The sequence below is a fragment of the Mus caroli genome, chromosome 4, assembly GCF_900094665.2.
Source record: "Mus caroli chromosome 4, CAROLI_EIJ_v1.1, whole genome shotgun sequence".
Lineage (NCBI taxonomy): Eukaryota > Metazoa > Chordata > Mammalia > Rodentia > Muridae > Mus > Mus caroli.
Genome location: NC_034573.1, coordinates 122,043,335 through 122,058,953, shown reverse-complemented (window position 1 = coordinate 122,058,953; position 15,619 = coordinate 122,043,335). Strand labels below are relative to the sequence as shown.

The window sequence follows — 15,619 nt, the reverse complement described above, 5'->3', positions numbered from 1 at the left end:
TTTTTGTTGTTGTTGTTGTGCTGGGAATAGAATCCAGGGTTTTGACCATGTGCAGCACGTGCCTCTAGCCCCAGCTCTTCTTCAGTCCCTGGGAATAGGCATTTATTTATTTCCTTGAGATTGGGCCACTGTGGGCTTGGGCTTTCCACCTGCCTTTGCCTTTCCAAGTGGTAAGATTATTCTAGTGGCACCACCCCACCGCACCTCTTAAGCTGTGAATTTCTAGCAGGATCACTACATTCTGGTTTATTTACTCAAACAGGATAGTGGTGTCCATGTTATTTTTGAAAGTTGTATATGTTGTATAAATCTTATTAATACACATTGTGTAACTATTACAATCCTCAGCACATTTACGTGAGGTATTGGTTCTCACTTTATAGTTGATGCGGCCTTGCCTCTAAAATGTTAAGTAACTGGCCCAAAGCCATTCCGTTAGCCCAGGTAGGAAAGCTGAACCAAAGAGCAAACCTAGGGCTTTCTGTTTCCTCAGATTTAGTGCAGCTATCAATCATATGTCCACAAACTGCTTTAATTTGTTGAGATCTGAATATAAGAGAATATTTTCCATTCCGAATAAACTGATTCATAAGGAACTGAAATTCATAGAACCATGAAGTCTTTTCCATAATATTGCTGCCTTCACTCTGGCTTGTTTATCCCGTGTCTAGGCAGAATAGCAATTTTATGGGGCCTTGGGGACAAAAGGGTGATGAATTACTAAGTTGTGGTTTTAAGCTTTTATTAAAAGGTGGTTACATTTGAGGCCAGCCTGGTCTTCATAACAAGTTTTAGGTCAGCCAGAGCTACACAATAAGACCATGTTTTGTAAAAAAAGAAAAAAAANAAAAAAAAAAAAAAGGACAGAAGCTGATTAAAGGTTTGTTAAAAATTATGTATGTAAGAGAAGTAGGTAAGGCAGCGTTGGCTCCTGAGACCTAACTCTGAAAACAGTTCAAATGCATGTACTTTTTTAGAGTCTGCGGAGTTAAAAACTTTTGGTGAGACTTAACCTGCAGTTCAGCCTGGGTTTTCAGTCAGTACACGCCATGACATCAGTGACATCAGCAATAGCAACCGACTTCAGCTCTTGTACTAGATTGTGAAGTAAAATGCATAACATTCCAGTGGAATTGAGTCAGTGTAATTAGTCTGTGTTCTTTCTGTTAGTTTTCTCTCTGGGGGATAGGATTGAAATGGAGCTTGTACATAGCCCAGGCTACCCTCCACCTCACTGCTGCCTCTGCCTTCTCAGGGCTAGCCTGGAAACTAGTTTAGCCTTTACACTAATGGGTGCACGCTTCAGCTCTGTCTTGCTTTGGTACTGTATAGTGAGGGCTTATTCCCCACTCCTCTCTTCAAATGACGGTCTGTTTTATTTCCAGATCCATCTTTTTACTCATTTAGCCATGAGTGAAAGTTAATGCTTTAGGTCCCGAGGACAGAGCAGTGAAACTATTTTCACCTCTGGAGGTTTGCAGACCTTACAGACTGATTCCAGGTTGGGGTAGGCGAAGAGACAGATGGTAAATGCACACCAAATATAAGTCTCAGCCGGGCGTGGTGGCGCACACCTTTAATTCCAGCACTCGGGAGGCAGAGGCAGGCGGATTTCTGAGTTCGAGTCCAGCCTGGTCTACAGAGTGAGTTCTAGGACAGCCAGGACTACACAGAGAAACCCTGTCTCGAAAAAACAGAAAAAAAAAAAAACAAAACAAAAAAACCAAAAATATAAGTCTCAATCATTGGACAGCCAGCTTAATCTCTCTCCTTTTTCCCCCCAAGTATTGACCTTGTTTGCTTGTTTTTTTCTTTCTGCCTTGTTTGTTTTTAAAGATTTACTTTTTTTTTTAAATGTATTTATTTATTATATCTAAGTACACTGTAGCTGTCTTCAGATGCACCAGAAGAGGGCATCAGATCTCATTACAGATGGTTGTGAGCCACCGTGTGGTTGCTGGGATTTGAACTCAGGACCATTGGAAAAGCAGTCAGTGCTCTTAACCTCCGAGCCATCTCTCCAGCCCAAGATTCACTTATTTTTAAATGTATGAGTACACTGTAGCTGTTTTCAGACACACTACAAGAGGGCATTAGATTCCACTACAGGTGGTTGTGAGCCACCATGTGGTTGCTGGGATTTGAACTCAGGACCTCTAGAAGAGCAGTCAGTCCTTTCACCACTGAGCCATTTCTCCAGACCCAGCTTAATCTCTTATTTTAAAAATTAACTTGTTTTGTTTGAAACATGGTCTTTCTTTATATAATAGCTCACACTGGCCTGAAACTCACTATATAGCTGAGGCTAGCCTGGCACTAGAAATGATCCTCCTGCCTCAGTCTCAAAAGTGCTGAGATATAGGCCTGTACCACATAGCTGGATTTATGTCACATCCATGGGCCTTAGGTTTTCATCTTGAACATGGGGCAAATGGTTTCTTGCTTTACCTAATGGGATGTTTCCAGGAATGGCCTGAGCACCTTCTTCTTCCTCCTCCTCCTCTTCTTCCTCCCCTCTCTCCTTCTCCTGGGGTGCTGACTTTTACATGCGTGCTGTGACCTGCACATGTGCACAGTCAGACAGACAGACAGATAGACACACACACACACACACACACAAAATAAATAAGCTGGAGTTGGAGAGATTACCCAACAGTTGAGAGCGCTGTGTGTTTACAGTGGATCCAGGTTTACTTCCTAGCACCTACTTCATGGCTTATAACCATCTGTAAGTCCAAGGATCAGATGTCCTCTTCTGGCTTCTAAGGGCCGCATGCTCACATGTGGTGCATATCTATATCTATATCTATGTCTATATCTATATCTATCTATCTATCTACATATAGGAAAACACGTATATAAAAATTTTCTTTTCTTTTTTTTTTTTNTGGATGGTTGTGAGCCACCATGTGGTTGCTGGGATTTGAACTCTGGACCTTCGGAAGAGCAGTCGGGTGCTCTAACCCACTGAGCCATCTCACCAGCCCCCATAAAAATTTTCAAATGAAAATACAATTTAGAGCTGGGCAGTAGTGGCACATGCCCTCAGTCCCAGCATTCAGAAGGCAGAGCATGGTTGAGTTCTGAGTTCGAGGCCAGCCTGGTCTACAGAGTGAGTTCTAGGACAGCCAGGGCTACATAGGGAAACCCTGTCTTGAAAAACCAAAAAAGAAAAGAAAAATCTAATTAATAAAAAATAAATATATAAAATTTTGATAGGGACTAAACAATTGTATTGTTTTATTTGAGGCTGTGGTCACACTTTATAGCATGACCCTTGTTGGCCTGGACCTCACTGGCCTTGAAATTGCAATGATTCTCTTGGGTTTTGGGATTAAAGGCATGTACCAATATGTCTAGTTTAATTTGTTTTGGGCTAGACAGTGGTAACTCACATCTTTAATCCTTGCCCTCAGAAGGCAGAGGTTGGTGGATCTCTGAGTTCAAGGCTAGCCTGGCCTACAGAGTAAGTTAAGTTCCAGGATAACTAGGGTTACACAAAGGAACCCTGACTGGGGGAAAAGATTGTGTTTTGGTAAGCAGTACAGGAAGCAGCACAGACAGTTGTTTGAGATGGGGTCTCCTATCGGCCTGGAACTCTCCAAGTCCGTCAGGCTGCTTGGCCAGCAAGCCTCAGGAGTCTTCTTGTTCTAGCCAGCATATCTTCCGGTGGTTAGACTCAGACCGTCACGGTTGCAAGACAGCGCTTTCCAGAGGGAACTGTCGCCCAAGCCCTAAGGTTATTCTAGGTCGAGGGAATTTTGAGCATAAGAATGAAATGGAGGGTAAACATGTTTAGCTGTTTGTCTAGGGAGAGAGTGGTCTGGAATGCTGAGAGTGTGTTCCACTTGGTTTTCAACACTCTGATTCTCATAACCCCTCCAGACAGCTTGAACAAAGCAACGGTGTCCACCCTGGACGCCTGGACACACACAGCAAGGGTGCACATGGACGGCTCGTCACCGAGACTCCTGTCCTGGTGTGGTGGCTCCCACTTGTAATCCCAGCATCCAGGGGGCTTAGCTGAGGTTTGCAGTGAGTTTGGGCCACACTAGGCACAAAGTTCTAGGCCATTCTGGATTACAGGGTAAGGCCAGGGTTTGAAAACAACCCCCCCAAATTAACTAGACATGACCTTTTTTTTTTTTTGTGCTGTTAGAAACCAAATCCTATGAAATTGTTTTCCATTGAACTTCATACAAAGATAGCCCTTGGTTCTTTAGATTTAGTAGCACTTTTTTTTTGGTAGCTTATTATAAATCTTCTAACAGCTAGGAATTTCTTTATATTTCCTTTTCTTCCTCTTTTTTTCCTTTTTTTTTTTTTTTTAACCATGTACTTGTGGGCTGGCCTAGAACTTGCTATGTAGGTCAAGCTAGCCTCTTTTTTATTGTATTTTTTTTAAAGATTTATTTATTTATTTTATGTATGTAAGTATACTGTAGCTGTACAGATGGTTGTGAGCCTTCATGTGGTTGTTGGGAATTGAATTTTAGGACCTCTGCTCACCCCACTTGCTCTGGTCAACTCCACTCACTCAGGCCCAAAGATTTATTATTATCCATAAGTACACTGTAGCTGACTTCAGATGCACCAGAAGAGGGCATCAGATCATATTAGGGGTGGTTGTGAGGTACCATGTGGTTTCTGGGATTTGAACTCAGGACCTTTGAAAGAACAGTCAGTGCTCTTACCTGCTGAGCCCTCTCCCTAGATGACCTCTTAACTCACAGAGGTCAGACTGCCTCTGCTTCCTGACTGTTGGGATTAGAGGACCACCCCTGGCTCAATTCAGCTTTTTTGACTGCTTTTTCTTGCTTAATCACAAGCCATACTTTCCTATTTGTTGACTCTCTGGCTTTTTAGACCCTTTTTCTTTGGCTTTACACACATTCATACCACATTACACACAGGAACATATGTACTGGCCATTTAAAGTAATATGATCTGGCAGCTCTGGAATAAACTTCCCTTGCTGTGGGTTTCTTTTGGTCTTGCTTGGTAGCTTTCTTGGACTAAACTTGTAAAGTGCGTTCTTTGTTCTATGTACCAACTGCAGTCTGCACTTGTTTGGCTTAGTGGTTAAGTAATGATTAGACAGAGATTGCCCTAAGTGCTGTGAGCCAGTAAGCTTTCCAGCTTTTGCTGAGGGCCTCTGGTGAGGCCCTTACTACCCATGACATGGCAGTGGTGGGGGCACATATAAGCAGGGAAGAGGTCAGGCACAGGTCTTTATAACAGCTTGCCCTCTCAAAAACTTAACAGTTCTCTCAAAGTACCTAACTGTTCCCTCTCCATTATGTCCTAGCTCCTAAAGGTTCAATTTCCCAGTACCAGCACCCTGGGGACAAGGTTCTTGACACATCTAAGCCTCAGCAGGCATCAGCTCAGAGCTCTTGATTCCATACACTAACATCTCATTCTTTACCATTCAGAGCCCCTCTGTTGGTATACCACAGCGCACATAGGATGGGATACCATTGTACACATAGGATGGTATACCACAGCACACATAGGTTAGGATACTACAGCACACATAGGATGGGATACCACAGCACACATGGTATGATATACCACAGTACACATAGGATGGTATACCATTGTACACATAGGATGGTATATCACAGCACACATAGGTCAGGATACCACAGCACACATAGGTTGGGATACCACAGCACACATAGGATGGGATACCACAGCACACATGGTATGATATACCACAGTACACATAGGATGGTATACCATTGTACACATAGGATGGGATACCACAGCACACATGGTATGATATACCATAGTACACATAGGATGGTATACCATTGTACACATAGGATGGTATACCACAGCACACATAGGTTAGGATACCACAACACACATAGGATTGGATACCATTGTACACATAGGATGGTATTCCATTGTACACATAGGATGGTATACCACAGCACACATAGGTTAGTATACCACAACACACATAGGATGGGATACCACAGCACACATGGTATGATATACCACAGTACACATAGGATGGTATACCACAGTACACATAGGATGGNTATACCACAGTACACATAGGATGGTATACCACAGTACACATAGGATGGTATACCATTGTACACATAGGATGGTATACCACAGCACACATAGGTTGGGATACCACAGCACACATAGGATGGGATACCACAGCACACATGGTATAATATACCACAGTACACATAGGATGGTATACCATTGTACAGCATACATAGGATCATATACCACAGCTTCTGTGGTAAACTAGCTAGCTCTGGAGCTGGGCTACTCTGTTGATTGGTTCTTAGGCTGGTCCTCAGAGCTTTCTGCCATCTTCCTGCAAGAGAGAACAACTTTGGAGGTTACCAAGGATACTTTGAGGCCTTCCGGTCTGCCTGTCAGATGACGGTTAATCTCTCTTACCTGTTTGTTTTCTTTTTCTGTCATAGTGGTTGAGCCCGACAGTAATTTCTCAATTCCACTGTCATTATAACTACTGTTTCCTTGTCTTGCAGTCAAGTAGTACATTCCTTCCCATGGCACCACCTGCCACTGCTGAAACTCTTAAGAGTTGGACCCGCAACACCTTGTGCCAGGGGAAATCTGTGCTGTATGTCTGACCCTGTATCTGCCCTGCCCTGTAGTTTACATCAAAACCCCATCTTTAAACCCAGTTCTCTCTGCTAATAATTGATCCCAGTTGAGTTTACATCCATACTGCTGATCAGGGAATGACAAGACCGTAGAGAGATTGGTTAGGAAACTGGCCTAAGCTAGATGAGGCAGATTTGACCCTCAAGAAGTTGAGTAAATATTTATACTCAGTCAACATTCTTAGCTTGCCATGGTATTGGGGACCTTTAATTCTAGTACTCAAGAGGCAGAGACAGGAGCAGCTCCATAAATTGGCAAGCCAGCTACTAAGTGAAACCAGGTCTCAAAAGAATCAGGGCTGGAGAGATGGCTCAGTGGTTAAGAGCACTGAGTGCTCTTCCAGAGGTCCTGAGTTCAGTTCCCAGCAACCACAAGGTGACTCACAACCATCTGTAGTGGGAATCCAATGTCCTCTTCTGGTGTGTCTGAAGACAGAGTACTCATATACATAAAATAAATAAACAAATATTTAAAAAAGCAAAGCAAAATAAAACATTTTTCTGTTGCTTTATTTTCATACGTGAGTAGCCTAAATTTAGATTCCTGTACCTAAAAAGATAATTTCTTCTATAAAATTACTTCCCTCCCTAAAAATATACTTCTTATTTCTGCTCAGAGATGCATATAAGTTGTTTTGTTATTTATGTAATTAGCTTTTGAGGCAGGGTCTTTTTACTTAGGGTCCAGATAGCTCGGGCTATCTGGAACTTACTCTGTAGACCAGGCTGGCCTCAAACTCACAGAGATCCACCTGTCTCTGCCTCTCAGGAGTGAGATTAGAGTGGTGTGCCACAAAGCAGGTTTGTTTTTGATTTACACAAAACTTTGCCCTTTTCTTTATATATTGAATGCAAGATGGAGATTTAACATGTTGTAGGAGACTGAGGATAATGTATTTAAAAATGAAAAGTACTGGGAGCTTGTCTCAAAAAGCAGGAAACAACACACACACATTAGACTTAGATTTTTCCTGATATTTTAGTTTGTTGTGCTTGTATCCCAATAATACCCCTGAAAACTCCCAGAAGGCAGTGTTCATTTTAAAATAATTACTTACCCTGTGTGTGCGTGTGAGTGGCTGTGTGAGTGTGGGCTCGCATGCATGGCAGTGTCCGTGGGAAAGTCGAGAACTGTCAGTTCTTCTTGTCATTTGTGGTACTTTTGTGTTTTTTTTTTTTTTTTTTTTTTTTTTTTTCCGAGACAGGGTTTCTCTGTGTAGCCCTGGCTGTCCTGGAACTCACTCTGTAGACCAGGCTGGCCTCGAACTCAGAAATCCGCCTGCCTCTGCCTCCCGAGTGCTGGGATTAAAGGCGTGTGCCACCATGCCTGGCACTTATTAAAGTGTTAGTGAGTTGGGTTTATTTCTTTTCTTTTTTCTTTTTTTTAAGTGGTTGTGAGCCACCATGTGGTTGCTGGGATTTGAACTCGGGACCTTCGGAAGAGCAGTCAGTGCTCTTAACTACTGAGCCATCTCGTCAGCCCCCAAGTTGGGTTTATTTCAAAGAAATTTACAAAATGGTAAATTTGATGTCTTCAGTATTGTTTTTACCTTTTCTCTTTTCAGAAGCTACCCCTCCTCTCCCTACGCTGGTCAGCAGTGGGATGGAAGATCCATCGGGTGAGTGTAGCCTGCTTTTTTACTGATGCTCGCCCTTACCTGTTGCAGCTTTGAGTGCATCATCTCACGCTCAGGATGCTGATGTAGAACAGTGCCTCTCAGACTTTGTGCTCTCAGCATCCGTTCATACTCTCATCTGTTAGCTTTTGTCCTTTATTTTATTTTTAGTTTTTGCTTTTGAGATGGGATCTCTACCTAGTCCTGGCTGTCCTGGAGCTCATGTAAACCAGTCTGCCTCGAACTCACAGAGATCCTCCTGCCTCTGCTACCACGCCCAGCACTAGGGGTTTGGTGTTCTTGTTTGTTTGCTTGGTTGGTTTTCTAAAACTTATTTATCTTTATGTTATGTGCATTGGTGTGAGGGTGTCAGAGACCCTGGAACTGGAGGTACAGACATTTGTGAGCTACTCAGGACCCCTGGAAGAGCAGCCAGTGCTTTTAACCGCTGAGCCATCTCTCCAACCCCATTTGTTTTGCTTTTTTTTTTTGAGACAGGATTTAATTGTAGCTCCAGCTGGCCTGGAACTCACTATGTAGACCAGGTTGGTCTTGAACTTTCAGAGATCCCTCTGCCATTACCTCCTGAGTGCATGACAGTGCTGGACTCCATTCCATGGTTAGGAGAGACACATACCTCCTGTGTATATGCAGGCATTGTAAAACGAGCTGTGTCCCCAGCCCTTAGGAATTGTATTTGAGATATTAATTCAGTTTATTTTCTTCTGTCTTACTCTGTTGCCATTGATGTGACTGAGGCTGAACTTTCTGACCTGGTAATCATAATCAGGAAGTTCAGGTTACATTTTTTACCTCAATTGAGACGACATACGTTTGTTTGTTTGTTTTGCTGGTTTTAATGCGCCTAGGTGGCTGAGCATGTTTTTTTTAGAAGTATAGCTAGCTCATTGGGAGATCTTAGTTTGAACACTAGAGGGCAGACAGCACCTTGTTTGTCAACCTAGTTTTGTCATCAGGTTATTCTTGAAATTATTTTGAGGATTGGAGAGACTGAACTTCTTTTCACAGCACCGTGACTGTTCCTAAAGATAGTGTTGATATAACAAGCTGCAGATAGTGAGATGTCACCCTGCACGGGGACACGCATGCAGGGGGCTATCCTCCAGCGGTCAGAGGACCACACCTACATTGTGTGAGATCTTTTCAAAGAACAGGGAAGTCGGAAGGAAGGGGGGAAGGAAGGGAGGGAGGGGAGGAAAAGAGAACAAAGCACAGGGAGATAAGTGAGACGGAAATGACCATGGCTGGACAGTGTGTGTAACACCAAAGATTTCCAGTACAGTTGGAATCTGTAATGGGGCCGGAGAGATGGCTCAGAGGTTAAGAGCATTGGCTGCTCTTCCAGAGCACCTAAGTGTGAGTCCCAGTGACTCAGCTCTCTGCAGTTCCAATTCCAGGGGCTCCAGTGCCCTCTTCTGGCGACTGAGGACACTCTGTACACGTTGCGCATAGACATGCAGAAAAAGATTCGTACACATAAAATAGAATAAAATCTGTATTTTACAAAGTCTGAAATTCTTTGAATGCTAAGATAATTGTAAAATTCTGTCTGCCTGAGTGAGAATGGGGTGGACCACAATCTGAAAACAAATATATAAAATTACCTGTAAGTTGTATAGGACATGTAAATGAATTTCATGTTTAACTTACGGATCTTTTCATATTTATTTTAATAATTTTTGTGTGTGTATGTTCAGCACAGCAGTGTAGAGGTGAGAGGACGACAACTTTTAAGAGTCTCTCCTTCTATCAAGTGGGCTCTGGGTCAAACTCTGGTAGTCAGTATCTTTACCAACTGAGCCATTTAGATCCAACTCCCTCTACCCACTTTTGGGGCAGGATCTCACTGTGTATCCCTGGACGGCCTGGGACTCACTGTGTAGAGCAGGATGGCCAAGAATACCTCTCTGCTTGGTTTGATGGTCCTTTTAAAGTAGGTTTGAGACAGGATCATATGCAACCCAGTTGGCTGGCCTTAAACTTACTATAAAGTGAGTTAAAATGAGTTTGAGGGCTACAGGTGTGCGCCACAGCTGGTTTTATGCAATGCTAGGGACTGAGCCCAGTCCTTGTGCATGCTAGGCAGGTACCCCCTGAATTGACCTATGTCCTCTAAACCCCATCCCCAGGCATAGTTTCTTTGTGTAGCCTTCACTGCCCTAGAACTTGCTTTGTAGACAGGGTTGGCCTTGAACTCAGAGATTCAACTGCCTCTGTCTCCTAAGTATTGGGAATAAATGTGTACACTACTACTTTCTGGCTGGTAATACTATTTTTAAAAATTAATATTATTGTAGTGCTTTGCCTACATTATATATGTGCACCATGTGTGTGCTTGGTGCCTGAATTCACAAGGAGGCATTGGGTCCATAGGACTGGAGTTACAGATGGTTGTGAGCCACTGTGTGTGCTGAGAATTGAATCCCAGTCTTTTGCAAGAACGCGTACTCTTAACTAACTCTCCAGCCTGTTATACCTATTTTTTGTTTTGTTTTTCTTTTTCGAGACAGGGTTTCTCTGTATAGCCCTGGCTGTCCTGGAACTCACTTTGTAGACCAGGCTGGCCTCGAACTCAGAAATCCATCTGCCTCTACCTCCCAAGTGCTGGGATAAAAGGCGTGAGCCGGGGCCGGTGAGATGGCTCAGTGGGTAAGAGCACCCGACTGCTCTTCCAAAGGTCCAGAGTTCAAATCCCAGCAACCACATGGTGGCTCACAACCATCCGTAACAAGATCTGACTCCCTCTTCTGGTGTGTCTGAAGACAGCTACAGTGTACTTACATATAATAAATAAATCTTAAAAAAAAAAAAAAAAGGCGTGAGCCACCATGCCCGGCTTTGTTATACCTATTTTTAATTGATTAAAATTGTTACATTTTTTAAAAAATGTAAGAAACCATTTGTTAGTGTAGTGAGCAATTTATTTGCCAAACCAATAAGGTCAGTTTCCTTTAGCTCTGTTTGTTTAGTGTGGAAATTTGAGGTTATTCTAGAGTAAAGTGGGTGCCCTTGAGGGGTAAAAGGCCTAGTGTATCTATCATGTCTAATTTTGGTTTTGGTTTTGTTTGTGTGTTTGTTTGTTTGTTTTTGAGACTAGGTCTCTCAAGGCTGTCCTAGAACTTACTATGATGACCAGGCTGGCCTAGAACTCACAGAGATCCTTTTGCTTCTGCCTCCCAAGGGCTGGGTTAAAGGTGTGCACTACTACACCTGGCTCTTATTGTGACTAAATTGAGAAGTACTTATGTGTAGAGCTTTTTTGTTGTGTTTCCTTGCCTCTACCTCAGCAGCTCTCAACCTGCGGGTCACATATCAGATATCCTTCGTGTCAGAGATGCACACTATGATTCATTACAGTTAGGCAGTAGCAACAAAATTTTATTTTTATAATTTTTAAGTTTTATCAAATTATCTAAAATAATTTTATTATTTTATTATTATTATAAGGAACTGTGCTGAAGGGTCTCAGCTTTAGGAAGGGTGGGAACCACTCTTTATCTGATCAAGGGGATTTACTAAGTGGCCATGCTCCTAGCTAGTGTGTCTTGTTTTAACGCTGATGGGAGATTTTTTATGATGTTATCTTAACACTGGAAGCTAAGCATATGTCAGCAATGCAGCCCTTCCCTTCTGTTTAAAAGGAGGAGGAAGCATGGACTTTAGTGAGTTGCAGTCCTTCAGGCGTAGGAGGTAAATTCCTCTGAGATTAAATGAGGCTAAAAGTAATCATAGTTCATCTTTCTCTTGTAGTGTTTGTAAAGCTCTAAGAATAATATATGCTTGTTGGTTCACACCTGTAATCCCAGCACTCTGGAGACTGAGGCAAGAAGGTTACCACTAGTTTGATACTAGACTGAGATAAATAATTAATTCCAGTATAGCCTGGTCTACAGATGATTCTCCATATCAAAAAATAAGATAGCTAGGGGCGTGGGTGGATGGATGGATGGATGGAGAGACAGACAGACAGACAGACAGACAGATAGACAGATAGACAGGTAGGCAGGCAAGCAGGCTTGGGGGATGGTTCAGTTGGTAAAGCATTCCTAGAACCCACTTGAAAATGGTGGGCTTCGGGGGCTGGAGAGATGGCTCAACGATTAAGAGCACTGACTGCTCTTCCAGAGGTCATGAGTTCAATTCCCAGCAACCACATGATGGCTCACAACCATCTGTAATGGCATCCGATGCCTTCTTCTGGTGTGTCTGAAGACAGCTACAGTGTACTCATACATATAAAAAAAGAAAATGGTGGGCCTTGTGATGAGTGTTTGTACCCCAGTGCCGGGGAGGTGGAAGCCGGTTGATCCTTGGGGTCTCCCTAGCCTGATTGATGACATGGGCAGTGTTCTGGACAATGGCATATGGGATTGTGCTTGGGTCTTCATATGAATCTGCATAAACATGTACTCATGCAGGCATGTGCACTTATACATAAACACATATATGAGCACATGAAAAATTACTACTAATAACCAATGAATTAATTAGAAAATAAAATTTTCTTAGATTTGTTTGTTTGTTTGTTTGTTTGTTTGGGAGAAAAATACCCAGAACTGACTCTGGCCTGCACACATATGTTTGTATGCACTTGGATCCAGAATAGGCACAGAGAAAAGATAAAATTTAAATTCTTAAGAGATTTGGACTTTTTTTTGAGACAGGGTTTCTCTGTGTATCTCTGGCTGTCCTAGAATTCACTGTGTAGACCAGGCTGGTCTCGAACTCACAGAGATCTGCCTGTCTCTGGCTCCTGAGTGCTGGGATTAAAGAGATTTGGAATTGTTAATGTCAGATAAAGTTAACTTTCTTTCTTTTCTTTTTTTTAAAGATTTATTTATTTATTTTATGTATGTGAGTACACTGCAGCTGTCTTCAGACACCAGAAGAGGGCATCTGATCCTATTACAGATGGTTGTGAGCCAACATGTGATTGCTGGGAATTGAACTCAGGACCTCTGGAAGAGCAGTCAGTGCTCTTAGCCGCTGAGCCGTCTCTCCAGCCCCTAAAGTTAACTTTCTATATAAATAAAAGTAGTCGTGAGACTAGGGAATTAGCTCAGTTGGTAAAGACTTACTTTAAACTCTCAGGATCCATGCAGAAAAAGCAGGTGTGATGGCTTCTTGTTGTGATGACCCTGGCACTAGGGAGGTGGGAACAGGCGGATCCTGAGGCTCCCTGTCCAGCCAGTCCAGCCTAACTGGGGAGCTCCAGGTCCCAGTGAGAGAACTTGTCTCAAAAAATAAGGTGGAGGGTGATTGAAGAATGCACCCAACATCTACCTCTGGCTTCCCTGTACCTGCATCGTACGCACAGGGTAAACTAGTAAGCCGCTGTGAAAAGTACTCATGGAAACTAATTTATAATAACATATGCCTCATGTGGAAGCTAATTTATAATAACACATAAAGCGCACGTAGCTAGATAATCTCAGTTATGTTGTCTTTTTCATTCCTTTTTTAACAACTGATCGGTGATTATTATGTGTTTATAATTTTAGGCTTATGCGCATTTCATAATTTAAATCCACCATAACTCAAGAGAGCCTGGAGTTGATTTTCTCCTTTTCCCATGTGTGTCCTGGGGATGAGTCAGCTCATCAGCCTTGTGAAGCAAGCCCTTTTACCCAGTAATCCATCTACTGGTCCCAAGTAGTTCTTTTTTTTTTTTTTTTTTGGTTTTTTTCGAGACAGGGTTTCTCTGTATAGCTCTGGCTGTCCTGGAACTCACTTTGTAGACCAGGCTGGCCTCGAACTCAGAAATCCGCCTGCCTCTGCCTCCCGAGTGCTGGGATTAAAGGCGTGCGCCACCACGCCCGGCTCCCAAGTAGTTCTTGAATGCCATAATATACTGTGTACTATGCTATTTTTGAGGCTGTCAAGACAGTCCCCACCTTATTTATTTATTTATTTATTTAGTTATTGTTTTGAAAGATAAGGTGGCACATATCTGCATGCAGCCCAGGCTACTCTTGAACAAACAGCAAGCAGTCCTCCTGCCTCAACCTGGCACTAGACAGGGCCACTACACCCATCCACCATGTCTGCTGTCGAGGAATATACAGTCCAACAAGAAAGCGACAAGTCGAGATGCTTGCAGCAAAGGTTGCATGTGCAGCTGAAGGCAGAGGCATATCCTCAGTAACTGATCACATAGATGAGTGTCTCAGGCAGTCTCTCTCGGGAATGAGAAGGTTCAAGGAAGGAACGTGCACTGGAGGTTGAAGCCCGGCAGCTGGACAGATTCAGAAAGAAAAGATGGAGAGAGTGGCTGGGTGAGTTAGATTGGGAGGAATGCGTTGCAGCTTAGAGCTCCAAGGGTCACCAGCTCTAAAGATGAGGGTAGATGAGGGAGAGTTGTGAAAATCAGGCACAAGGTCAGGTTCTCTGAATGCTTGCTTCTCATGCCTCAGGGGTCCAAGTGCCTGGAGTGTAGACTGCTATATGCTATATAGTATATTATGGGCTTCTAGGGCTGTATCCTTATATTCTAGAGGTCACTGTTGGCAGAAGTGACACATGTCTAAAATCCTAAGTCTTGAAAGGCTGAGACTAAAGAGTGTCTTGGGAGAAATTATCAAATGAATTAGAAAGGGGGCAGAGTTGAGCTGACCACAGTGGTAGAGCACTTTGTCTTTTGTGCACAAGGGTATGGACTTGATCTCCAGCCAGTGTGAGCATGGTGTTAGATGTCTGTAATCTCAGCACTGGGAGGACTGAAAGGTCAGGGCCTTCCTGGGCTACATAGAAAGGGACAAAACCAAAACCAGGCTAGCAATTATTGTCCTAAATACACACAGGGAGACACTGAGTTCTAAAGTGCTGCACACATTCTGTTGAGTTCAGAATTTATAGAAAGCTTTTTGTATAAGAAAAAGAAATTTTGAACTCAATCAGTAAATACTGAAAGAATTACCTTATCAGCTGGGGTTGCAGCTCATAGACAGTCTGCCTGCCTGGGGTACTCGGGACCTGTGGGTCTGCTCTCACACCATGCGACTGAGCAGTGAAAGGCCAGCCTCAGTTTCTTGGGTACTCTGAGGACAGCCTGAGAGACGTTACACCTTGTCTTGAAGAAGAAGAAAGGATGGGCTAGAGAGATGGCTTAAGAACCAGCTGAGCTGGGCTGGTGAGATGGCTCAGTGGGTAAGAGCACCCGACTGCTCTTCCAAAGGTCCAGAGTTCAAATCCCAGCAACCACATGGTGGCTCACAACCATCCGTAACGAGATCTAGCCTCCTCTTCTGGAGTGTCTGAAGACAGCTACAGTGTACTTACATATAATAAATAAATAAATCTTTAAAAAAAAAAAAAGAACCAGCT

The 15,619-nt window shown here is 43.1% G+C and overlaps 1 protein-coding gene across 2 annotated transcripts in view; it reads left to right on the top strand.

Moving 5' to 3' along the window:
• The window catches only part of Phactr4 (phosphatase and actin regulator 4), a 66,623-nt gene that overhangs the window by 1,784 nt on the left and 49,220 nt on the right, over nt 1–15,619 (top strand). For both annotated transcript variants that reach the window (XM_029476316.1, XM_029476315.1), the window contains exon 2: nt 8,225–8,278. In XM_029476316.1, coding sequence (XP_029332176.1) covers nt 8,263–8,278 — 16 coding nt within the window. In that variant the 5' untranslated portion in view covers nt 8,225–8,262. The remainder of the gene's footprint in view (nt 1–8,224; nt 8,279–15,619) is intronic.